Source organism: Vicia villosa, linkage group LG6, assembly GCF_029867415.1.
Source record: "Vicia villosa cultivar HV-30 ecotype Madison, WI linkage group LG6, Vvil1.0, whole genome shotgun sequence".
In the NCBI taxonomy this organism is placed as follows: domain Eukaryota; kingdom Viridiplantae; phylum Streptophyta; class Magnoliopsida; order Fabales; family Fabaceae; genus Vicia; species Vicia villosa.
The window spans coordinates 154,081,493-154,106,918 of record NC_081185.1 but is presented as its reverse complement, the minus strand read 5'-3'; the positions used below and the strand labels follow the sequence as shown (position 1 = coordinate 154,106,918).

At 33.9% G+C, this 25,426-nt stretch overlaps 1 protein-coding gene and 1 non-coding gene across 4 annotated transcripts; one reads left to right on the top strand and one right to left on the bottom strand.

The window, feature by feature from the left end:
* Positions 1 to 232: 232 nt before the first annotated feature.
* Positions 233 to 20,386, bottom strand: LOC131610619 (piezo-type mechanosensitive ion channel homolog). 3 transcript variants are annotated; one of them, XM_058882610.1, is made up of 21 exons: positions 19,975 to 20,385; positions 19,024 to 19,104; positions 18,632 to 18,791; positions 18,363 to 18,520; positions 17,719 to 17,875; positions 17,418 to 17,604; positions 15,876 to 15,991; positions 15,322 to 15,406; positions 14,122 to 14,337; positions 13,861 to 14,035; positions 11,564 to 11,692; positions 10,922 to 11,095; positions 10,516 to 10,740; positions 8,862 to 10,343; positions 6,173 to 8,652; positions 4,867 to 5,262; positions 2,892 to 3,050; positions 1,777 to 2,280; positions 1,487 to 1,628; positions 1,207 to 1,351; positions 233 to 1,089 (listed from the first exon to the last, which is right to left on the bottom strand). In XM_058882610.1, exons 1-21 carry the CDS (start codon positions 20,021 to 20,023, stop codon positions 954 to 956), a joined length of 7,356 nt encoding a protein of 2,451 aa, XP_058738593.1. In that variant the 5' UTR covers positions 20,024 to 20,385; the 3' UTR covers positions 233 to 953. The 3 variants fall into 3 exon arrangements, with proteins under 3 accessions (XP_058738593.1, XP_058738592.1, XP_058738594.1); XM_058882609.1 differs by having other exon boundaries at positions 13,861 to 14,041; positions 19,975 to 20,384; XM_058882611.1 differs by lacking the exons at positions 233 to 1,089; positions 1,207 to 1,351; positions 1,487 to 1,628; positions 1,777 to 2,280; positions 2,892 to 3,050 and adding an exon at positions 3,058 to 4,738 and having other exon boundaries at positions 13,861 to 14,041; positions 19,975 to 20,386.
* Positions 20,387 to 23,960: 3,574 nt separating this feature from the next.
* On the top strand, positions 23,961 to 24,033 carry TRNAA-CGC (transfer RNA alanine (anticodon CGC)). Its single transcript has one exon. It is a non-coding gene; the product is annotated as a tRNA-Ala (tRNA).
* The last annotated feature ends 1,393 nt before the right edge of the window (positions 24,034 to 25,426 follow it).

The following is a 25,426-nucleotide window of genomic DNA, read 5'->3' as shown; positions in this document are numbered from 1 at the left end:
TAATTAACCAAAATGTGTTAACCAGTTAACACATTCAAAACTAGCCACTGGATAGCTTTTATAGATCATGTAACTCGTTAACCAAAATATGTTAACCGGTTAACACTATCCCAAAAAGAAAAAAAATACTTTGAAAATTATTTGAAACTTAGTGGCAATGAAATTTTAAATGGGTAATGCATATGCATCCCAATACATATGCATTACCCATTTTAAATATCTTCGAACTAAATTTATTTACATGATCCAAATACAAAACACCAAAACCAACTATCTCCTTCTCCACGTCTCCAACTCCAATAGAAGGAGAACACGAAGAACATCATAAGAGTATACCTGAGTTTTGTTGAAACACGGCCTTCTATTTTCTTAAGACATATTAACTAAATAATGTATACATTTTACAGAAAACATGCCACTTAAGGAGTAGCAATGTAGCATTACATATATAAGCAAAACAAATGATTTTTTTATGCAGCCATATTTACACTAACCACACAAAAAGTTATAGAACATAAGCATCAGGTAAATAAATGATAATTAATGAAAATATGAATTTAGATTGTAATTTGTGATAAATAATCAACCAGTATCACATTTACCTTAATAAGCAAGATAGTTTGGTTTCATTAATCCTAACCTGCCTTAAGCGCATATTCGACCTCAACCTATTCATGATTAGAGCATGACATAGCCTGGAATCAGAACCATCAGTAAACCACGTTCAATATATCTATCACCTGTAAGATCCCAAGTGACTCCTGATAGTTTGTAAGTGGCCAGCTCCATACAGTAAAAGATATAATCCGAGAATGATATAGTTGAGCGGCCTTTACATGTTTGTTGTCTTCCTGGTTTGCCGTTTCCATCTGAGAGTTAGATCATGCTCAATTATCAATATTCTGCATGTTGATGCACCGGGAGTCTGAAAATCGCGTATTTATTCCAAGAAGTTATTCAGCCTGGGTATACTCTAATAACATGTGTGGAGAGCGGTAGATTTTAACAAGCGTCCAATACAGAATCTCTTCCACTTCAAGCTCTCCTCCTGCTCTTGCAGCATATATATCTTCACATATTGCCATCAATCTACATCAATAAACATATTATAGAAATCATCAGAACCCGTTCATTTAATTTCCCAATAAAACAGAAGGGATCCCATTGATGACCATTCATTATAATATAGCTAACTGTTAGGGGTACCTGTCACAAGAAGGAAGGTTCTCAAAAGGAATTCTCATCCGTAAATCAGAGCATTGTAATCTGATAAAACGTCCAACTGCAAGCACAAAGGTGATATAAAGTCCCCAGATGCTGAACTTGCTTAGAGTTTCACCGATAATGCCCTCTAAAGCAGCAAAGAGAATAGATAAATTGGTATTAGTTAAGATATTTGATCATATCTTAGAAGAAAAGAAGTTCTGCCTCGATTCGTGGATATCGAAAAGATAGGTAGTTGTAGTAAAGCTTCGGTTGAACTTACGAGGGGTCTCTTCAGATACAATTATAGCCATTGGTCCTGGGAACTTCCCACATCCGTGTGAATCTGAGATGTCGAGATCATAGAAAGACCACCACTCTGGATCCCCGCGGTTAAGGACAAGATCCCCACTAACCAGCTCCACCTGCAAAGACGTTATGCCCGTTATTGTCTGAGCCAGTCAGTGAATGAAGTAGCAGTTCAATTAATAATACTAGGAGCATTTTTTTGGTCTTAGATTGGATATTTTGTTCAAGCCTAAAATTAGGTCAATGTAAGTTAGACATACATACCGACTGTTCCAGAGACCGCACATCTCCAGAGCCTGTGACCCGAAAATATCTGGGATAAATATTGTATACCGGGAAACTATTGGAAGTACCATTGAAGACTCTGGCCACTTCATAAGATGTGGGAAGATCCTGCTCCTGTATTGTTAATTCATATTTCACTACTTCCTTTCCTTTAGGCCTATCTCTGGTGAATTCCCAAAAGAAAGTAATGTCCATATTTGACCCAAGGGACTTCATAAATTTAGCCTGCACAACAGGTGGGACATGCCACAATCTACTTGCATCTGATTGGCAGCAAATTAATTGAATGTCATTGTCATTGTATGCACTAAGATAACCCAGAGGATCCAAACTTGTGCGAGCTTCAAGCCTTTCCCAAGATATCTTTTCACACAGAGTAGTCTCAAACAATGTCAACCTCCCACTTAATGTCTTTATATCAACCCGAACACTGGCATCTTTGATTGGGTTTGCAATATTTGTTGGGTTACCGCTACTGTACATCTGTCCAGAAAATGTAACTTTGAAGAAATGATGCAAAGTGAGAGTTCAATAAATAATTTAGGGGAAACAGTGTCCGATATTACTGTAGTAAGTAGCCACTCTATAATTGATCTAAAAGAAAATATAGTATTTAACAGCCTTTGGAAAAACATCAGAATGGCAGATCATGTCAGCCTTGGTATTTAAATTTGAAATATGTACAATTGCATTGTGAGTCAAGACATCTTAAAACTATAATCTAGGCTGAACCACTGAGTGCTACATCGTTCCCGAAAAGAAACACTGTGTGTTGGTTGTAGTCATGACATGACCTATTAGGAAAAGGAGCCAAGATCTAGCCATATTTTCTACAATATGTGCTACCCCAACTTTATCTAATGATATCGTCTCGGGAGTCCTAAGCTTACTCTCATGGTGAAATTTTACCGCCCAACGCTTCATCTCATACAACATTGTCGGCCCTAAAGTTGTACGATTAAACAACCCCTTTAGCCTGAACAGTACCTTTTTATCCATAAAATCCTGAAGGCACTTATCTCGAAACAAAATGAGATTCATAGTTGGAACTTTTAATTTTAACAAAAAGATGATATTAGAATTTTTATTCTTACCAGCATTGGAGCCCATATAACACACATTAAAACAAAGAATAAACATATTCCACCGCAGAACTTTGTCATTTTTGTCTGCCTTTGTCCTTGTTGGTGGCTGGCTCTATTCAAAACCGCATCGCATTTGACAAGAAACAAGCTTGCATGAATATCTTCCAGCTAGAAAGAAAGTTAGATTGTTAAAAAGATATAAATGAGATAAAAACGCAAACTGCTTATGAGAAGTAGATAACAAAATACCAAGTCTACATGTTTAGCTGATATAGGAGTTATGAATCTAAGTTGTTCAATGAAAAACATCAATTTGCTGGAGTATTAATTCACGAATACTAAGATACTTGTAACTGTTAAGAGTTCCACATCAGACTATATATGGCCTGAACATGTGCTTATAAGTGGAGGCAATTCTCACCCTACTAGCCGATTTTGTAGGATTGAATTAGGCCAAACCACATTTTCTTAACAGTAACTATCAAACTATCAAATTTTAGCTCAGGTGCCTGTTTCTGAAACTATTAACATCCACTATATTAAGATTTTGCTATAAAAAATTACCAGCCCATGAATGTTTATTTCCATAATATGACAAATCTACAAAATCGGCGTGTAAGGTGAAGGGTCTCACTCTATAGAAAGAAACACACACAAATGATAAACGTATTTCCTTGATTTGGTAAATAATACATGAGGTATTTATAGAGTATAAAAGTACTATTAGGAAAAGATAAAAGAGGCATAATTGAGAGAATAGAATGAAATCAGTTAGATTGAATGCAACTGAATTGAATGATCTTGTTACATCACACAGTATTTATAGAGATACTGCTGTGCCAGCTCAGCACAGAGAGTTTGTTATAGTCTAACAAACTCTTTCTAACTAACTCTATTTTACTAACTTAACTGTTCTCTTATAACCTGAAAATCAGAGTAATAATTCTCCCCGTCAGAGGAACTATTCTCCCTATAAATGTTAAGTCATAATGTGATAAATACACATAATGCTGCTGAATTATTATTTATATCTAGCTATAATGGGCTGATGATTTTGTGCTGATTTACTTGAAATTGAATAAATTCCAACACTCCCCCTTAAACTGGCATGTCTATGTCACTCATTGCAAGCTTGCTCACCATGTCATCAAATTGTCTCTTTGAAAGACTTTGTGAGATTGTCTGCTACTTGACTTGTGGTTGTACATAAGACATACAAATCTCACCACAATCAATTTTCTTTAATTAAGTGCTTGTCCATTTCAACATATTTTGTTCTGTCGTGTTGGACAGGATTATTGGCAATGGAAATAGCTGTTTTATTATCTCAATAGACTTTGATTGGTTTTGGGCTAGAGATCTTCAATTCATTCATAAACTTTTTAATCTAATATTCCACAAAAACCCTGGGACACGGAATGGAATTCAGCCTCTGCACTGCTCCTGGCTACAACATTTTGTCTTCATTAATAATAATTTTTAGTTGTGACGGCTTATTTTCAATGACTGTTTTCCTTCTTTGGTGCTACCCAGACAATTTTGGTATGCCAAAACTGTCCATCATGTAGTGACATGTTATAGTCCTCTTTCTAATTTCTAAAATAAAATTAAAGCTTTAACTTCGTTGTAATATAGATTAATGGAAGTTTAAATTATATCATAAACTGTTGAGAAATTGCTAGATTTTGTTGAGAAATTGCTAGATTTTTTTCTCAACATACTAAGTCAATAGTCCCTAATATTCACATTTCACTATTAATAATAAGACTCTTGGATTTATTTCAAAATGATATTTTCCAGATTTGCATTAGATGATCCATCACGGGCATTAATGATGTCCAAATGTTCTACCCCAACTGTTCAAGAATGGCAAAACAAGGAGCTCTATATTAATATGCGAAAGGCATAACTCATAATATAACAGTAACATAAATAAAATATTATCATAAAGAAAGAATATGGAGACTGTTGAGCACGTACATACCTTTAGCCAGTCATACATAGTCAAAGATGTTGTCGTGCAAGACCAATCTAGCACACATCTCAATTCATAGAGGAAAGGTATAGCTCGATAAAGTCGAAACCCCAAAACATAAACTCGTGAAACACTACTTGTCAAAAACTGCCTGTACAAAGTGCTTTTGTGTGGAATCCCAAAATGAATTTGCATTGCTTGCAAAACCAGTGAAATTGCTTTTGTAAAATAAATGGCACGGAGTGCTAATCTTCCAGAGTATCTGTGCAAAGGATCCATGTCCCAGGCATATTTCGTGATTGAACATGTGAAGAGAACAAGGTTGAATAAATAGAAAATAACTTTTCCTGTTGCAAATGAACAGAGGTATATAATTCGATCCAGCACGATCAAGAAAAAGACAACCTGCAAGAAACAAATTTTACACTGAGTAACTAGCTAGAGATAGGATTTTATTTTCAATGTGGCAGATTCAAAAAGTTGATATTCATTGGTCGAATGGATCAAGCAGTGGAATGTATTAAACTATGCATCTTATAAAAACAAATGAAATGGGTGAGAGTTTGGCATAGAAAGACACTACCAATATTTGAAAATTTATGAACAGAAGTTATGTGAGCCCTTGGAAGAAAAAAGAAATTAGCGGTCTTCTGGTGCTGTTTTTTCTTTTGGATATCCAAACGTCTAACCCCAACAACCTTTCAGCTCATACAACTTTTTTGTTTGGTAGCATGTTTATTGGTTTCTTTTATGTCTTCTGTTGAAAACTTGAGGTTAAACTTATCTGATACATTCCCCTAATCTGTGTTTATGAATCTATAATAATGTTTGCAATATTAATGAAGCATGAAGGAAGATAAATGTTGTCATCAAATAATTGAAAATTGGCAAACTTTGAACTAATGAACTTATAAATGCTTTCAACGTAAAAGGTAAGACTATGTTTGGATTGATAAAAAAGGATGAAATGAAGTGGAATAAAATCAAATAATACTAGGATTGATTATTTTGACTGTTTAAAATAGGAACGTCATTCCTTTGAATACTCTTTTTTTTCTTCCCCTATAATTCACAGGATAAGGGGTGAAGTGAAACAAGTCATTTTTTGTGGTGTTCCATAAAATAAAAAAAAATCCAAACAACAGTAATATTATATCCCTCTCCATTCAATTCCTTCATCATTATATATCCAAACATAGCTTAAGTTCCATCAACAGAATGATCAGCCAAGAGAAACCTCGTAATAGGACTTGCAATATCTGATACAATTTACAAATAAAGCACCAATGTTATAACGTCTGTGAGCAATTCTTACCATGAGAACCGATACAAAATCTTCTGGGAACTGATCTTCAAGCTGGTAGACTTCAAGAAACTCGCTGTTAGCTTTCATAACTGATTCATAAAATATAGCTATTAAGAAGAAAACAGCCAAATCAGCTCCAAAGATGTAGGCGTACAGATCAATTTCCCTTTTCCCACCACCAATGATGGAAATTACTCGATATGGAAACCCAATTTCTTTGAAAATACCAATGTGTTGAGCTTTACGAATCTCATTGGATACATCCTCTGCTGGAGTTAATGAGCTGTACCATTCTTCAGCGGTAAACTCAATTGAAGGGGAGGCATATAACACCTCAAAAACAATAAGACACAAGTTTTCGTTCTCTTCACTTTTTTCGATGCTCTGTACACGAACCCTACTTGCTGAATGCAACTTGAAAAGTTTATCCTCCCTGCATCTTCTATTGTGCAATATCTTCAGTGACTTATTTATTCTTGATTCGATTTTCTTTGGCTGAATTCCTTCTTCAGGCCACAAGTTAACTTCCATAGACAACTGCACAAAGTACGGGGGTGTTTCTGCACCCCAAGTTAATGATCTCCAGTACCTACAGAGGCTTCTGACCAACCGTTTCAGTGCATTTTTCAGTGGTAAGAATAATCTCTGTAATCTATCTTGGAAGGTGGAGCACTGTACATCCTCTGTGAAGCTTTGATTTCTTCTCTTAAAAAAGTTGGATTCTGCAGCGATTGTCCAACCACCATCTTTCACAGTTATGGAGGTTTGCAAGAGAGTGAATATATATACTAGAAAAAATGGTAAGTTGTTTGTAACAAAAGATGATGTTATTTTTTTCGCAGGGAATCCCAATTCTTGAAGCAAGCTCATGCGGAACTCAAACTCGGTGTGTTGAATGATGATTTGATACAAATATTGAAGCAAAACGCACATCTCAGTGTAAATCAGCATAGTAACCCAAAATATGTAACCGGGACCAGTATTTTGACAAAGAGCATATAAAAAGAGAGCTGCTAGGTAGACCATAGAAAGTATACTGAAGGACCATAGATATATTAGAATAAAGCAGCAATAGCAAACAACGTCATTATTCGACCTCATTCGGGACCACATATAACGGAAAATAATGCCAATTTGAAGGCAAGCAGTATCAGGCACCGTATGATCATTAAGAGAGTGTATGGAAAATGTAGACTCCAGAGGGTCTGCACCAGTATTCAGATTCTCAATCTCATAGTACTCTTCATCATCAGATGAATCCTCGGTTGACTCTAGTTCTTCGCGTTCTATCTTCAGATAGTTCATTAGATTGCTAACTGCCATATTTCCAAGTGACTGCACCTGAGATACTCCTTTTCCTATGAAATGTACAGCTGAAACTAAAGCATTTTTCCTAACTCGAAGTTTATAACGATTCCTTATTTTTAAATCCAAATCACCATTGCGTTCAGTTCTATCTTTTACGCCAACAATTCCATGAGGTGAATCCATTGGGTGCTTCCAATATTCTGGTGCCAGTGACCTTGGAGATTTTCCACTCAATAGAGATTGATTCACATTATTTGGGCCTGTTGACTCGGTATGTATATCAAGATCTTTCTTCCAGAATTCGTTTTCCCTATGAAAATCTAGGGAAGAATTTCCTCTTTCTCGTAGGCCATCTATTTCGAGAGAAGCATTACTACAGTTTGCATCAGTGCTCATATTATGGAGCTGATCTTGAAGGTTTAGCATCTCTGATTTCATCTTTTCCACCTGCAAGCTTCGGGCATGCTTCAGCTCTGCAGTTTTACGTGTGTGCTGTAACTGAGCAGTCTTCCAAGCAGCTTTCTTCTCTTGTTGCCGCAGTATAGCACCGATCTGTTCTTTCTCAAGATATTTTGATACATAAACAAATTCTGGAAATGAGAACATGTATGACTGTAGTGATACTAACATGAATATGATGATTTCCACAAATGATGATCTTGATGTAATTCGAAAACCATAATCATATTTGTGAAATCCAACCAATTCATTTATCCGTCCTACGGAACCACTTTTGATCTCACTAAAGTCACCAACAAAAGGAGATTGATATGCAAGAGATAGGACGATAACAACGAAGTTGTACATCCTTAAGTACCTAAAGATTTGATTTCCTTTCTTTAGTATTTTTAGCCTCATTCGGAAGAAAACTAGAGCAAAACCAAGATAGCCAAAATGCAGCATGTCATATTCAAGAGTTCCGGTAATCAAAATTAATGAAAGAACAAAATCTAACAAGTGACAATAACCATAAAGCCTCAAGTGGTCAAGAATTGTCCAATATCCTTTTGTTTCAAATGAAAGATCACTCAGTACAGATGCAGACTTCCACTGCAACAGTATTTTCTGATACATCTCTAATCCAGTGAGAGTAGATGCCTGATCAGCCCGGAATTTGAAACATGAAAACATGAAAACCACATAATAGCTAATAAGCATACGAGGATCCTCAACAATAATTCCTGCAGTGAAGGCACTTAAAATAAATTATTGGGGAAAATTATCACGTAACAAATAGCAAAACTCTCCAGTCCTGACTTATAAACATTCTCTAGTGTCAAAAACAGGGTTTGGGATTGTTATACATGTGTTACATGTTTATCCACAAGACATATACCTGCTGTCAACTATCTGAACACACATAAAGAAACATGCATTAATGGAGAGATACCTAGCCAACATCTTTTGCAGTAACTGAAATATATATCTGATACTCGCCAACAGTCACGGCATGGTACTTGTTCGCCAATCTGTTGGTGTGTAAAAGCAAAATGCATCCAGATAGCCAAGTACTCAATAGTGATGATAGAAGCAAATAGAAAAACAAAAACAGGCCATAACTTTTTAATGAGTAGCCGATGTAGAAGAACACAAGCAGCAAGTGATGCTATATAGAGCAAGGAGATGGCATTCAACACAGCAAAGCTAGCAAGAAGCAAAACAATCATGTTGATTTCAAGACCAAATAAATTGAACATGTTCTCTGTCCAGAACTTCAAAGATACTTTTAAAACAGTCTTCTGCATTTCCAGCCTCTCTTTTCTCAAGAAAAGAAGCCGCTTTCTGTTCCACTTCAAGCTATCCTTTGAACTCCCCCAGAAATGCAAAAGTTGATTTTTTTTTACACCGTCTCTTTGCCCTGAATCTGCCCCTAGGGATAATACAGAATTAACTGTTGGCCATGAACGACTTCTTGTACCTCTTTTAATTGTTGGTGAACTAGGAGTTTCATTAGGACCTTCAACTGGACCGAATAGAGAACAAGGCTCATTCCATCTATCTCCGTTTCCGTTAACAACTTGCATCTTTTCCAACCAACGAAAAACATTGTATTGAAGTATACATGCTACAATAACCACAACCTTTCCCCTCAACCCTGACTCTAAACCTTTAAAACCAGGCTTATACAGCTGTAAACCCATAAGTAAGGATAACTGACAGTGAGCTTGACCAGGAAACATCTCAGCTTGATCTCCCCACATCTGGAAAAGATATTCCACCATTATAAGAAGTCCTGAATAAACTAGAAATACTTTTGCAGGGATCTGAGAAGACTTTGGTAATCTTGAGAAGTTAAGTAAACCAACAAGATACAGGAAACCAAATGCACTTATAGGTGATATAGATGCATAAAACAGGGCAACATATAGTATCTTATCAGTATGCCGAACCAACAGACGTCTGGTAAAAGGAAAAGGTCTTATTTCAGGTGCATCAGAGTTACTAGACCTAGAACTTTTGCTCTGCCTCCTTTCATAGCTATACAGCTGCATCACTACCAAAACAGCCAAGGGTTCCCAAATGTTTTGTAACATTGAAGCTTCTGGGTTATAGCCAAATGCAGTTTGAAAACCAATGATCCCAGGAAACCTCATCTTTGAGCTGGAAAAGACACCAACACTGTAAATTGAGAAAAACACAAATATAGCATACAATTTCATAGGAAACCAGAGATGCTTTCTTGTTTTCCCTGCAAGTTGTCTTCCACTTATCCACAGTAGAAGAAAGAATAAGTAACCAAATGAAGCATAGTTCGGTGTGCAAAGGTATACGCTGAGTAGAATTGTCAGGAAGGCAATGTATTTACCACATGACCGATAAGCAGAAAGGAACTTCTGTCTTATAACCTTCAAATATGATATGGTCTTCCTCTCTGAATAATTAATAGAATGGTTAGAATATTGACATCCACACTTCGTCTAAATATGTAGCATAACTAATCAAGCAATGGAAGTATTATTGTCTAAACACAATAAGAAATGGATATAGAAAAATAAAATGATACAAAAATACTAGGGAATAGTCGGTATTTGCAATAGTTGTACCATGAGTTCCATGGCTTTCACTAGATCTTGGACTATAACCCGATAAACAGACAGGTTTGATCAAGCCAGCTCTCAAAATGTTAAACCCAACTGGTGGGCAAGATGTATGTCGCACAATAGCTGAAAATATAAGAAGTGTTTGAAGCCCGTGATTATGAATTGCACAGAAGCAGGCAAGAATCGATATTTTGAAGAAATCCATTGAATGAATATGATTAAGCATGCCTGCAACATTCACATGAATAATAATATAAATAAATAGAATGACTTTATTGAAGGAAACACAATTTAAATATGGACCCCAAAAACAAACAAATGTCCGACAGGCATAATGAAAGTATCTTTTTTCTGTTTATCGGCATAACAAAAGTGTATTTATACATTAACCAAAGAAGAAAATGTTTACCTAATTGTGAGAGAATTTGAAAAGCATATGAACCCTTCTGGTCTAAATTTTTGAAGATCAAATCAAGTCGAAGAATGAACTGAAGTGCAAATTGTGCCTCACATAAAAGGATAACAGCTTGACGTAATTTGCTGTTGATTGCATTGCTTAAAAGATAAATTAAAAAGAAAATCACTGCATGCAGAAAGTGTGCGCAATCAGTAAATTAGGAATACTGACACGGTTCAGACTACTCCAAAGACAATGCTACAAAAAAGTTTAAATTTTATCAATGTCCAGCTAGTTTTAAACTCTCTTTTCTTTTAGCAGAAAAAAAGTTAAAGTGAATAACCAATGTTTTGAAAAAACTTATTTTTAAACTCTCAACAATATGAATAAACAATAAGTTGCAATTCACTATAGAACTTATATTATTTACTTTAATTAAAAACGTGAGTTATTTGGCAGGTGGAACTGTGTGGTTCACTTATATTATAAAACACTAATTGGGGATCAAAATTATAGCCTACAAAATTGATGAGGTAAAGAGTGGATCCGCCTCTCATGCTTCCAGAAAATACAGATAAGAGCAATTCCTCATTAGAAGTATATCAATAAACAAATTTATAAATAACATAAGAGGAATCTGAACATTGAACTTACTATAAACAGCATGAAAAAGACCGGGTCTTATTGCAATCAGAAATATCAATGTTAAAATTATAACATGTGAGCACTTGCGTAGTCCCCATGCTATTGTAGCCACAACTAATACTGTCGTGTCTTCTTCCTCTAGAAATTCGACAACAGAAAGAAACAGAAAACAGTAAGATTTTTTATCCAATGCATATTTAAATTGTATTTTTTTATTGACAGAAAAAGTCTGATGAAATATAAGAGTATACCAAAATTTATAGGACACGTGAGCAGAAGCCAATGCACAATACAAAGTTAAATCGAAAGACTACAAAGAGACATTTAAGAACTCTTCATTTCCTATAACTTCATAATAATTGCAATCATATTTTACAAACGATGGTTGAAGGATTAATATGGGAGCTACCGAATTCCTGGAAAACTGCAATGCCTATACCTATTTAACATATCTTCCTGTTTGTGATGTTCTCAAAAGTCACAACGGCAAAAATTAGCAGCATGTGTTGCCATGGCAATGGCATTACACGGACTATGATTCATGATAAAAAAAAAATACATATTTTCTTCAAGGGTATAAAACATATAAATAAGATGCTACTGTTCCAATTCGAAGAAAATAAGTGCCCAAAATCTAGAAATGATACACCATATGGACTAAACAATTTGTTGAAGTATATCAGAATCATAGAACTGTTATGCAGCCATTACATAACACTTATTGTGCAGCAGTTACAAAGATTAATGTCAATAGAATTATTCTCAATTAATATCACGAGAAATTATTTCCCGTATAATTAAGTCAGATTAGTATACAGATTAAGCCCATGCAAGAAAGAAAACTACATGGTTCAGCCAATAGCTTGGTTGAGAGGAACTTTCTTCCTATCATTGGTCACAAATTGAATGGCCGAGATTAAAATCAATTGGTGTAGTCAGACAGGATATACCTTCAAGGAAAAGAGAAGGAAAGCTAAATCATAGGAGACTCCAAAAGTCCAGAAAAAGGTGATCCCAAACTCGAGAAATGGCAGCTGGAAAACAGCTTAGTAATGTCATGGTTGCTCAATACCATGACTAATGAAATTGGAGAAATTTTTATGTACTATGCCAAGGAGATGTGGGATGTAGTGAAAGAAACCTACTCCAATGTGGACAACGTGTCTGCAATACTTGGAATCAAGAGCATATTCCATGATTTGTGACAAGGCGACCTCAGTCACAAGTTGTATAAATATTGAGCATAACAGGCAACAACTAGATATATATGATGAAGTTGAATATAGTTGCAACGAGGATAAGAAGTACAAATACATGGTGGAGAGAGATAGAGCTTACACATTCCTAATGGGTTTTAACATAGAACTTGATGAAGTTCGTGAGGAAATCCTTGGAATCAAACCCCTTCCAAAAATTTGGGAAATATTCTCAAAAGAGGGAGGAGAGCAGGAGAAAACTGATGTTTGTAAAATCCACTGCAGCCCCATCTATCGAAAGCTCTACAGTGGCAGCAAGGAGAAATAGCCCCATCCCTTTCAAAAGAAAACTCGCCCCTCTGCGAGAAACCGGGCCAAACCAAGGACACATATTGGACCGTTCATGTCAAACCCTCCGAGGAAAAACAGACCAGAAATCGAGACAGTAGAGGGAACAAATTCAAGCTAATTCCTAACTTATCTCTATTCAGCAAGGAGCAAATGGAAACTTCACAAAAATTTCTTCAATAAACCATTGGTACAACTACTGTAGCACAAAAAGATAATTTTTTGCATGCTCTAAATACCAACAAGAAATAAACAAAGTTCATGGATTATTGACTCAAGAGCATCTGACCACATGATTGGAGACTAATTGTGTTTAATAGCTATTCTTCATGTCAATACTTTTACAGCTCGAATAACTGATGGTACTCTTTTCTAAGGTCATGGGTAAAGGTTCTGTCATTATTGGGCAAAATATTATCCTAAATCCAGTACTCTATAATCCCAAACTTGATTGTAGTTTGCTGTCCATTAGCAAACTTACAAAAATTTGAAGTGTGTCACTAAATTCATACAAAAGATTTGAAGTATCTACATTTTAAGAAACCAGTATTTTCAAGATGGCTGTAAACATGAATTTAAATGTGTTTCGTAAATGAATTTCCTCCCATGAAGACATAATTAGAAACTTGGCAAGCTAAACAGCTAAATGTTATCCAACTTCGTTAGCACATAACTTCACACAGGAGAATATGGTTAAGCACTGGGAATCATAATTTCACACAGTAGCTCGCGTAGTCAACTCATGCCAACTATTTTTCTCACCTTCGACAACAGATTCATCAGCTGTTAATTGTCTTTGATCAGTAATGCATAATAACACTGAATTGTTTACAAGATTGCACACGGCGACAAGAAAACCAAGACCAAATTGTGCAAGCAAATAGTATGCCGGGATAGGGTAATGCCACAAGCCTATAGTTTCCCATATCTTCATATCCTGCAACTGAGGAACATAATAATAACAACAAAAAAAAAAAGATTTTAGTAGATTTCTAGATCCCTCAAAGCCACTAGAAATTGTACCTTCCTAGATTTGTTATTGGAGGCAGTGAGCGCTACGTTGAAGATATATGTGCTAGCTGCCCAAAGAAGAATGAAAACAAGAAGCAAACCATTCAGTTGCTGCAATCGAAACATGGAAGGGAAGGCATACAAGATGTATCCCACATAAGCAAGCAACCCAAATGAGCAGAGACTTGCAAAGTGGAAACTCCAGAATGAAAGAACTAGCAAGGAAATCTGCCAGGTGCAACAATTAATGCAATCAATCAGCTTATAAAAGTTTTGCTCAAGTGTCACAAATAGTGAGACTGGGCTCACAAGTCACAAACTACGAAGCACAAAGTCCGACATAGACACCACACACGTCATGGATACGCCACAACGCTAATCTAAAACTATAGCACTTTGTTATATTGAGAAGAATCTTTGTTTTATGGACAAAAAATCAGAGTTTGGATTAAAATTTCAATAGATGTGATACTTGAGGACTATAAAATTCAATTTTTGTAATTTAAAAAATGAGATATTATAAATTTTAAAATAAGGAACAAAAACTGCAATTTAGTCAAATAACAATGTCAATATTACCATGAGAAAAATGAGAGATTTGTTTAGGAGAAAAAATGAGATATTATAAATTTTAAATACTATACAATTGTATATCCAAAAAATTATAAATTCTTTTGGTCAAATGCAAATTATAATTTCTATTTATTTGTCTACATTTTTTAAACAGGTAGTAGATCTTTTTTAATTTTATTTTAACATTTTCAACACTATAAAGTATTAAAAGTATGTATACCAAGTATATGTAATTAACAAGATAATTATTCAAAAGATTATAAAATTTATAAGAATAAAACTCATTTCATGGCCTTAATTTTTTTTAGTGGGGACAAGACACTACTTTAAAGTGAGGGCATAATTAATAATGTAAAATAAATAATAAAATCGTGGGGACAGGTGCTCCATTCCTTCTTTGAGAATAATTGATGACGGGGACATGAAATCATGGTTATCAGTTGGCTAGTGAAAATTATTGATAATTACCAATTCAAATTTCTCACCCCCGCACTCATATCAAATCTTTACCAAAGAAAAAAAATGGATAGGTGCCAACTCTTGTTGAAAATAATTTATGTTACTTCACTGGTTACATATATCAGGCCAAGTATGTGATGTGAATTGTACATGGGAATTTAGCAACTAAAGCATGCGTACCGGAAAGCCATATGCTAGAAAGTTAATACTAAACGTCTGAGAAATAGCTCCTTGCAATATGAAACTTCTATGCCTCATGCCAAACCTGTCATAAGATTAAAAAACCAAGAAATAAAATATTGCTTGAAACAAAGATAGAAGGCAATGAGTTTGACTAGATAACAGATAAAAAAGAAGGATTGAATAAACAATTATTTCGGTAAAGGAGAGTTCAATTTGAGCACATTGTTCTATGAGAAGCTTTTTAGCCAAGTGAAAGGAGCAATTTAACTATTTCAACTTTCATTTAAAAAACACTTAAACTATTTTGCTTCAAACATGCAAAATAAATAAAAAAAACAAAAAAAAAAAAGAGGTAAAGTCCAATAAGGAAATACTATCATGAAGCTATAGGTCCTACTACCTGACTCCGGGCTAGATTCTCATCCCAATAATGAGGGACGGCATAATGCTACAAAGCTTCCACTGTGGTGGGGGGTCCAAATAAGAATCAGACCCACTAATGATTGGAAAGAAAAAAGCATCAAATGAGGATGTTGCATCTAGTTAATTACCTGTATTCATGAACAAAGAGAGAACGTCTTGTGGGAAGAAGTTCCTCAGTCAAATCATTTTCTCTTGTTGATGTGATGATTTTCATTTCGGCTAGCTCATTTCTGATCCAAGATAGCTGGAACAAAGGGCAAATGAAAATAGGTGACCTAGACTACAAGAGATTGTTACATATAGGGAAAATATCTCATAATATATTAGTTGTATCTTAGAGTAATCAATAGGCGGACTTAAGAAACGCATGGCTTTCTGTTGTTGTTGTTGTATTCTAGGTTTATAGTTAAAGCTCCTAAACGTTGTTCTTGGTGGATTTATTGAAGTTTTGCAACATTTGAAAGGAATTTCCACTAATCAATCAAGTGAAATTCTTTTAAGTTGTCCAACCAGCTCTTTAGGTTAATGATCATTCTAGCGATCTTGCTGAATTCTCTTTCTACCAATGTTCATCTCTTTGACATTTTTGACCTCCATTGAATTCCATTAACGTCTTGTGGAGCTCATATTATATTTTTCTCTTTTACTGGTTCATTTGTAACATGTTATGTGCATATCAGAAAGGTGCAGATTTCTCCCATGCCCATTTAGGATTCTACTATTGTTGATTTTCAGAGCAACGCAACATGACTTGCAACATTGGCTGCGCTCCTTTAAGAACGTTTATTGAGAAATCTAGTATGACTAAAGCTAGTCTTGCAGCAATTTGGCAAAAGATTTAGAAATTCCATCTATAGGTTAGTCTTTCAAAAACACATTTTATTCCTTGAAAGTGCAAGAGTCCATACACTCTGATTAACTAATTGTGTTGAGAATCCCACATCGACTAGCGATATAGCCTAGGTTGTAGATATAAGGCTAAGTAAATCCCCACCCCACGAGCTGATTTTATATTGAACTAGGTCCTAAGTCCAAATTATGAAATGGTATTGTAGTCTATTCTAGATTTATTATTGGTCAAGATCTTTGTTATTCCACCTGCAATTGTCCACATTCTAGATGTCCAGTCTTATGGATAGGATGTGTTGAGTGAGAATATCACATCCAACTAGAGACATGGCCTAGGTAAGGTTCATAAGGCATGAGCAATCTCCACTTTAGAGGCTGATTTTATGGGATTGAGTTATACCCTAAGCCTAAACTCAATGTATATTCCCACCCACCCCCTTATACATTGGTAAGTAATACCTCCGAAGTCTGAACTCAATTATAAGCAAGAAAAAAAAAAGTGTCTACATTTGTTGGACTCAAATATAAGCAAATGTCAAACTAATTTGTCCACATTTGATGTTGTTATTTCTAAAATAATCTTAATTAAGTCTTTAATGTTGTGAGTAGATGATCATTATAGTTAGAGGTTAGTAAATATACTTCCCTTTTTACATGAAAACAAGAAAATTAAATGCAATTAACTACTATCTTAAAAAAGTGTGAAACTATTTATTTCTGCTTATAAATGAGTCCAAGAGTAGTATTTTATATGATACAAATATTGACTGCTTTTTCAACAGTAGAACCGTGTTATTTATAGGAGCATTATATATTCTTACCATAATATAGAAAAGTAGAAGTGAAAGAACAGAACAAACTTCTGACCATTCTGATTTTGTAGAAAGTTTGAATAGCCCAAAGTGGTAAAATATGGACCTAATGTTCTCTGGGAATTCAATAGGAAGTTGGTATACGTACAGCAAAATGATATTGAAGCCAGCATAATATAGAAGGTATCTCCACCACCTTCAAGTTCATAAAAACCACAAACCATTGAACCAATTAAATTCTATTTGTAATTTATACTGGAACAGTAAAATAGTACTATCATCTTTTTTTGCTTGGGGAGGAAAAGCTTACCGAAAGATACCTATATAATTGCTTGTCCAAGACCAATCTACTAGCCCTATACTGCTGCAAATGAAAAAAGGCAAGGAAACCCAAGATGCATGACTAATCCCAGCAATTAGTTGTATAGCAGGCAACAATAAAAGACACAATCCTTTGAGATGAGATCCTGCAACCCAAAAACCAACATCCATCTATAATTATTCTGTAGAGACAGAAATCAGTTTGTTATATTTATTAGTGTTAACAACATCATGCAACCAAATAAATTATTCATTTTAACATAAGAGCAGATGATAATCTTTTAATAAAAAAAAAGTGAGGATTTAAATCTTAACCATTTCAGAGAACCAGTCATCCTAGTATTTCTAACAGTGGTTTTATGACAAATCTCGTCTCTATTTCAAAACATAAATTTTATTGAAGAAAACAAATCAAGTACATAAAGAGGTCAGCAAAACCACCCTTGAAAACAGAAAAAGAAGACAAAAAAGAAAAGAAACAGCCTAGAAATAATAAAGAATGCAAGAACAAGCCTTTGTATATCAGTGATGGTGAGTCCCTTGAAACAAACATGGGCAAAAGATGGAGATGCTATAAACAAAACTCCATCCCAAAGCAAGAATAAGGGAAAAGAGATAAGTTTTACGACAAACCTATCGGCAGAACGGAAGAGCATAGATGCCCCGAATAAAAATTTCTCCATGCCTCTTGACCACATCCATTTCCATATATTTCAATTAGAGAAAGAAAGGTTGCTAATACTTGCACGACCAAAAAATAGTCAATAGGCAAAGTCCTCCAAGACTGCACTCTGCAAAATCATTTCATACAGCATTTGTAGACTTGTAGTATACTCTGAGTGGTGATACACTGAGGGAGGGAGGGAAATCATAATATACAAAGGGTAAGAACAAAAAACTACCTTATGAATCCAATTAGCTGAGCCCACTGAGCATCAGCAGTACTCCACTGATCCCCCTCGATGGCCAAAACAACATGAAATATGGCATGTGAGAGCAGCGTCAATGAGGATAATATAAGAACAGACCATGATATCAAAGATTGTTGATGCAAACGAGACCCTAATTTGGAGAAGAAAACAAGTCATGAAAATATAACAATTATATCTGCAGTTACACCTACAGTATAACAAAAGCACTAGCAAGTGGTGAAAGGGTAGAAACAGAATCGTAAATGTAGCTCATGTAAGCATCACTTAATTCCTGATAGGACACCAAATATTTAAGTTGTCAGAAAAAGGCATAAGACTCTCATGTTATTAATAGATAACAAGGATCAGAGCAAGCATCCCACCTTTTCTAGGAACAGTGTACTGAATGTATAGGAATGCTACTAGGTCAACCAAAGATATCAAACTCCAGTTAAGTATAGATGCTGCATGAAAATGTCAAGTGCAATTTAGAGAGTAGAAGTTGATACAAAAAGCAAAGTAACAACGGTGGATAGCCAGCCTTACAAGGAGCTTCATGTGATTTCAAGCAAACCCATTCAAACTTTAGATGGAATTGCTAGTATAAAGTTGTAAGTTGTAACTATAAACAAGTGTTTTATAAGTTGCATCGGCATTGTCCTATACAACCAATGTGACTTTTTTGGTAAAGAATGGTATAATCATACTTGATCATTTCTAATAAAACCCTAACATCCTAAGTATGGGTTTTTAAATATACACCATTAAAGTAAGAAATAATGGGTTGTGTAAATGTGATGTGGCCACAAAATAAGAGAGAAACTATCCAAAGTGAGTTGCATAAACTATTCATGTCCATTGGAGATCTTCTTATGTACATGAAGCAAGCATGGAGAAAACTATAATGCAACTAACTAAAATTCCTCTCAAATATTCGAATTCAAGCTGCAAAACTTTGACACTTGAGATTGAAAGTGTGACATGTTGGACACCGGTATGACACAGACACTACACATGTTGTTATTACATCTCATCAAGGTTCTAAAAAACTACATGTAAACGTGCAAACGGACGCAAGAGAACGGATACCAATACCGTTATTCACTGTTTTTATGATAAAGAACAAATTCACACTGCGACAACCGCAATTAGTGTTGCAACACATGTATCGACCAAAAATGCGAAAGCCTATACGACAGCGGTAAAACCTTGCATCCCATCACTTCCAATATTTAAAATTATACCTCGTGTGAGTATCATAAAATTCAAGCGGCAATATCGAGACGCGTTAAGCGTAATAATGTGAAGAAAAGTGAGGGATAATAGGATCAAACCTGTAAGGAGAATGATAGGTAGAGCGAATCCAGGTATAAACCTAATCATGATTAAGCGTGATCACAATTTCATGTGAAAAAGCTAGAATCAGTGGTTACATCATAGTGTGGAGCAACACAAATCAATCTATAGAAGCCATTCCTTTGGTGAAACCCTGAAAATGAACGCGATTGAAGGCTTCGCTTCTCATGGCAATGCATGTGGAGAATCGAAAAACGACGCCGGATAATGTTGCCGTTGAAGACCGGAACGGAACGGGAAAAAGAATGATTCGAGATTCGAATTGATGAAATACGGATGAATGAGATTTGAGACGCGACGAAGCGTGTTCTTCGCTTACGCTTTGTTGATGAGTTGAGTTTCCCTTTCCCTCCTGAATTGGATTAACTGAATTTTGGTTACGAGAGAAATCAATAAAGGGTAATTTCGGTACTCTAGTTCTTTTAGCTTTTTTTCTGTTTCAGTCATAGCATAGGCGTAAACAAAAACTGGGAGCTGATTCAATGCGATATTACAATAATAACCCCTGAAATATATTTAAAAATGTTTTCTTGGAAACATTTTCTTATATTATAAAAATAAAAATGTTAGTTGCATTATTGTGGCCTAGTGGATGATGTTAATCTATTATCATGCTTCTGGTGGGCATGATTTGTACGTTTGATTTGGTTTTAAGAGAATTTGATTTACAAATTTATTAAAAATGTGTCATTTGGTTGGGATTAGATTTTCAGATTTTTGTAATAAAGTTCAAACTGACTTTGATTGAATATATTAGAAATGAATATGCAAATATTTTTATAAAAATATCTAATTTACATCAACTAATTTATTATAATAATATAAAAATTTTAGTATTTTCGAATCTTCATATAGATTTTGAATGTCACAAATGACTTTTATTTTTTTCTTCTTAAATTGAATATCTTATACTAGTTTCAATGATAATGATATAATAATTTTAGTATTTTCATTATGATAAATTTTTATATCAACCAAAAAAATTTCAAACTAATATTTCTATATAAACTGTTTTGGTCGTCCATAAGGCTCATTTATCGAGGTTCAATAGAAATATTACGAAGGAAAGCACAAGGAATAGGTATGACCTTACTCAAATCATGGACATGTAATTTCGACCTCATGTCAACTTGCAAATGTCAAATATAATGGGACCATGATCTGCACTAAATGTCAGAATGAACGGAAGCAATGTTAACTGTTTGTCCAATATAAAACTCTTCATATGCTAAGAATTGGGCATTCTAATCATTCTGACACTCATATGACTTCTCGTTTATTCATTGACTTTGGTATTTGAAGTGTTAATCTTGCAAGTCCACCCGATTTGTCATGTTGGAAGTACACTCATCCGCACCCAAATCCTATCACACTATGTCATCAATGATTTCTAGTTTTTTAATGAAATAGTGGCGTTGTATGTGGGAAGCGAAATATGAGATGGATCAATTGCAATGAGTTTTATGAATTAAAAGAAGCATATATGTCATGATCAAATCTTTGGAAAAGAATTTATGAGTCACTTCAGCTGGTAATTAGAAGCTTTAAGAGCAATAAGTTGTCCATTGAATCACCTCATGTGCTTGGATTTAAGTAATTACCTATTTAATTGAATTGTGTGTGTTTTTGTTTACGGTGATTTCCAGTAAACAACTGCCAGTCCTTCAAACTATGAATATATTTTGGTTACTCGCAGGATCGACTAGATTGATCCTAGGACATGTGTTGAAAAATTGTCTTTTATGATGATTGAATTCATATTTTATGAGTTTTGACTTTTAAAGAAATGATCCTAATTTATGACTGATTGTAAAGTAATATTAAATGCAATGCAAGGAAATAAATTGCAAAGAGTAAATCGAAATGATTAAACTATAAACATAAACGGTTTGACAAGAAATGTAAAGGAATTTAAAAGACTTTGCTCTTATAAAAAAGAAAGGTAAATATTGAAAAGATAATGGTGTTACACGTACATTTCTCAGTGAAAACTCTTTCTCTTATGCGTGATACTTGAGTGATTTGTGAGTGATTTGTACAAAATGAACACACTTGGATCCTACCACTAAGACCCTTGTTTATACTAATTCGACCCTAACGGTCCTACTCTAACGAGATGCCTAGTTGCTCGTTTGCATGTGTTTCGAATTCCTGGGGTTCCACATGTCCTCCTTGATTCAAACGAAACATTTTAAATTTCGAATCTTCCCGCTTGAAAGCTCTTCGACGCGTTGAAATGTGTCTTCGACGCGTAAAAAAATATTATTAAATGGTTTGATGTTGAGATCATTTAACCTATATTAAATAATGTTCGAGTTATTTCCGTTCATTGCGTCCTTAAGAAATAAGGAGTAATTGTGTTGAAGAATGAAAAGAATAAAATAATCTCAATCCGAGCTATAAGAGATTTTTAATTTTGCATGGACTATGATAATCTCGCAATTGCATGATTTTTATCACATAATTAAAGTTATTGTTCCCACAAGGACTTTATAATGAGTATCAATTTATTTTCACTATGGTGATTAGCAACATTGACAATTATCTGATGAAGTAATTGGGATTTTAAATTAGCAACAAAAAAAAAGGCCTTATTTTACAATGCTAGATATAACAAAATCAATTCTTCTTAAAGCTATGGGTATTCAACTTTTAAAAATCGTATAAACTATTGTAACTATTCTCTTGTTTTAAAGAAGCAAAAAAAAACCTATTGTAAACCTATAGCAAGCTTATCTTCATGGTTTATGTATGAGAAAACATTATTAAAACATATATCTCTCATGATCTTAAGGAAATTTAATATATTTTATTGTTTAATTCTCTTGGTCCCGTCTTACATGTCGAATATCAAACTTCACATTTCAGTACTTCGTTTGATATTTAAGACTATATAACTAAATTATATAGGTACAAATATGATAAAACAGTAAGTAAGATCAAAATATCAACACTCATGATAATAAATAAAAAAAAGTTATAGTTTATGGAGAATCTATTATTAGAATTCCCACAATCCCAAGATAACTAAAATCTACTCACGCATGATCATAATTGAAGTAAAGTTATAAAATAAAGACATTAAAATATAAAGAAAGATAAGATTTAGAACAAGAAAACATAAATTTCATTTAAATTGGTACGAGTTGAAGAATGTTAGAGTTTCTAGTTATGAGAACTGTGTATAATATGATGGTTTTTGTGCCTTATTTAGTTATAATTTCCTTCGTTGAACTTCATTATATAAAATTATACAAATTTATCAAATAAAAACTCACCAATTACAAAATCTAAATGAATTACCGTCGTAATGATCATCATTAACTACAATCTTTATTACCTTTGCTTGCCAAACATCTATTTTTATGCATTCTTTAATCTTCTCAATCAATATGGACCAAAATTGCAACACAAGCGCTTAAAAGTATTATAAAATAAAAATAAACGGTTGGAATTCCATTTTACATAGCATATTTTGTAATTTTTAATTTAATAAATTGATATTATGGAGATAAATTATTTGAAATTATTATAATATACAAATAAATTATTTTAACATTCTATTTTGCAAAATAAATTTTTTAAATAATTTTTAATATACAAATAAATATTTATTACATAATTTCATATGTTATACCTTAAATGGAAAATACAAAGTTTCAAAGTCACATGCTTTAATTATGTTTAAAAAAATTATCGAAAGACAAAATTGTAATAGTCACCATAAAAACACACACGCACATAATTGTGAGATTATAAGTTTGAATTTTGGTAAATGCGGCCAGCCTTATAATATTGTCTTTTGACAACTGAGATAAGATTTGCAGACAAATTCACATTCTCTTATTGAAATAAATGAATCCCTATTCAAAAATATGTTAATATTATTTTAAAATTTAAAGCAAATATATAACAACTGTTATCCATCCAATGAGTATAATTTGTTAACTAGATTTGACATCATGGGGATGTAGCTCATATGGTAGAGCGCTCGCTTCGCATGCGAGAGGCACGGGGTTCGATTCCCCGCATCTCCATAATAAAAGGATGTACATTATTTTTTATATTTTTGGTTTTGGTGGCTATGGAATCTTATGAAAAAAATGAAGATTTGTGCAAAAAAAAATTTATTGTTACAAGTCATTTGTCAAATTAGCGAAAATAGACATTGTTACTAATATTTGGATGGATAAGAATGTGCATTATTTTTTGTTTTGGAGGATCCAATATCGTGTGGGAGTGAAAGTTTAATTTAGTTTATATGTTGATTTTGATGTTAATGTAGTGGTGACCTTTCTGGCTATGAAATCTTATGAAGAAAATGAAGATTTGTGCAAAAAAGTTTATTGTTACATGTCATTTGTCAAATTAGCGAAAATAGACATTGTTACTAATATTTGGATGGATAGGACTAGCATAAAACATTCAAAATAGTTGAGGAACTAAAACCGTAATTTTTATAATTATTTGCCACAAATGTGACAAATTATTTAGTCCCCTAAATTAGTCACAAAAGTTCATTGTTACGCGTCATTTTCTAAATTAGTAAAAACTAACATTGTTGTTGATATTTAGATGGATACGACTAACATTAAAAACTTTATTAAGTTGAGGGATCAAAATTGTCTTTTTTAAAGTTTTGAGACTAAAATGAACGCAGTACGAAAAAAGGGTATTAGACCTAAATTTTACAATGTTATCCACAAATTATATGGAAAGGGTTTAAGCATTAACATCAATTTTGTTTAGCATTTTTCAAGAACGACTTGCCTAAAATTATAGGCACCCTACTAAACTTTCTCTCAATCCAAGTCTAGAATGTAAAAATTTGCAGGAAATATTAATTCATTGGCTCGCACATGTACGTTTTCACTAATCTAGTTCGACGAACACTACTTTTTATTGTCAGTTAAAGGGTAACACTTGTATTTTGTAAAGGTCTAAGAGAAAGAGTATTAAAAATAGATGTGTAGGCATATCATTAATAGAAACACCTATGTTTAGCATGGCATTTTCAAATTTACCATGACGTATGGTACATGGAATGAGAAAAGTTCAAGGATCTTTGCAATTTTTGGGCTTTGGTTGAATGAGGACAAAAACATCGTGCCTTATGCTGACCATTTCATTTCTTTTTATCCTTTTCTTAAGTGTGCACAAGTTTTTGAAAAATTTGGCATATTTCAAAATCTCCTGAATTGCTTAAAGGAGTGGAATGTTCATTTCCACTTTTCTGAATGTAACTAATATTTCATTGTCTATATGCGTCTCATCCATTTTTATGTCTTTCTAGATCAACAATAATAGGTTTATGTTTACGTTCAATGATTTTTTTATAGTTTTTCCAAGTGTTGATTTAACAATTTTCCCGGATCTCAAACCAAATCACTATTGTTTGGGCAAGTAGTTGGTTCGATCTTTGAATCTACA

Excerpts from the sequence above, each read along its gene's own strand:
- LOC131610619 (XM_058882609.1), bottom strand. The coding sequence starts at position 20,023 with ATGATTAGGTTTATACCTGGATTCGCTCTACCTATCATTCTCCTTACA. Across the intron at positions 1,629-1,776 it reads TGCGGTCTCTGGAACAGTCG|GTGGAGCTGGTTAGTGGGGA; the intron begins GTATGTATGTCT and ends ACGTCTTTGCAG. Across the intron at positions 1,090-1,206 it reads AACCTTCCTTCTTGTGACAG|ATTGATGGCAATATGTGAAG; the intron begins GTACCCCTAACA and ends TTATTGATGTAG.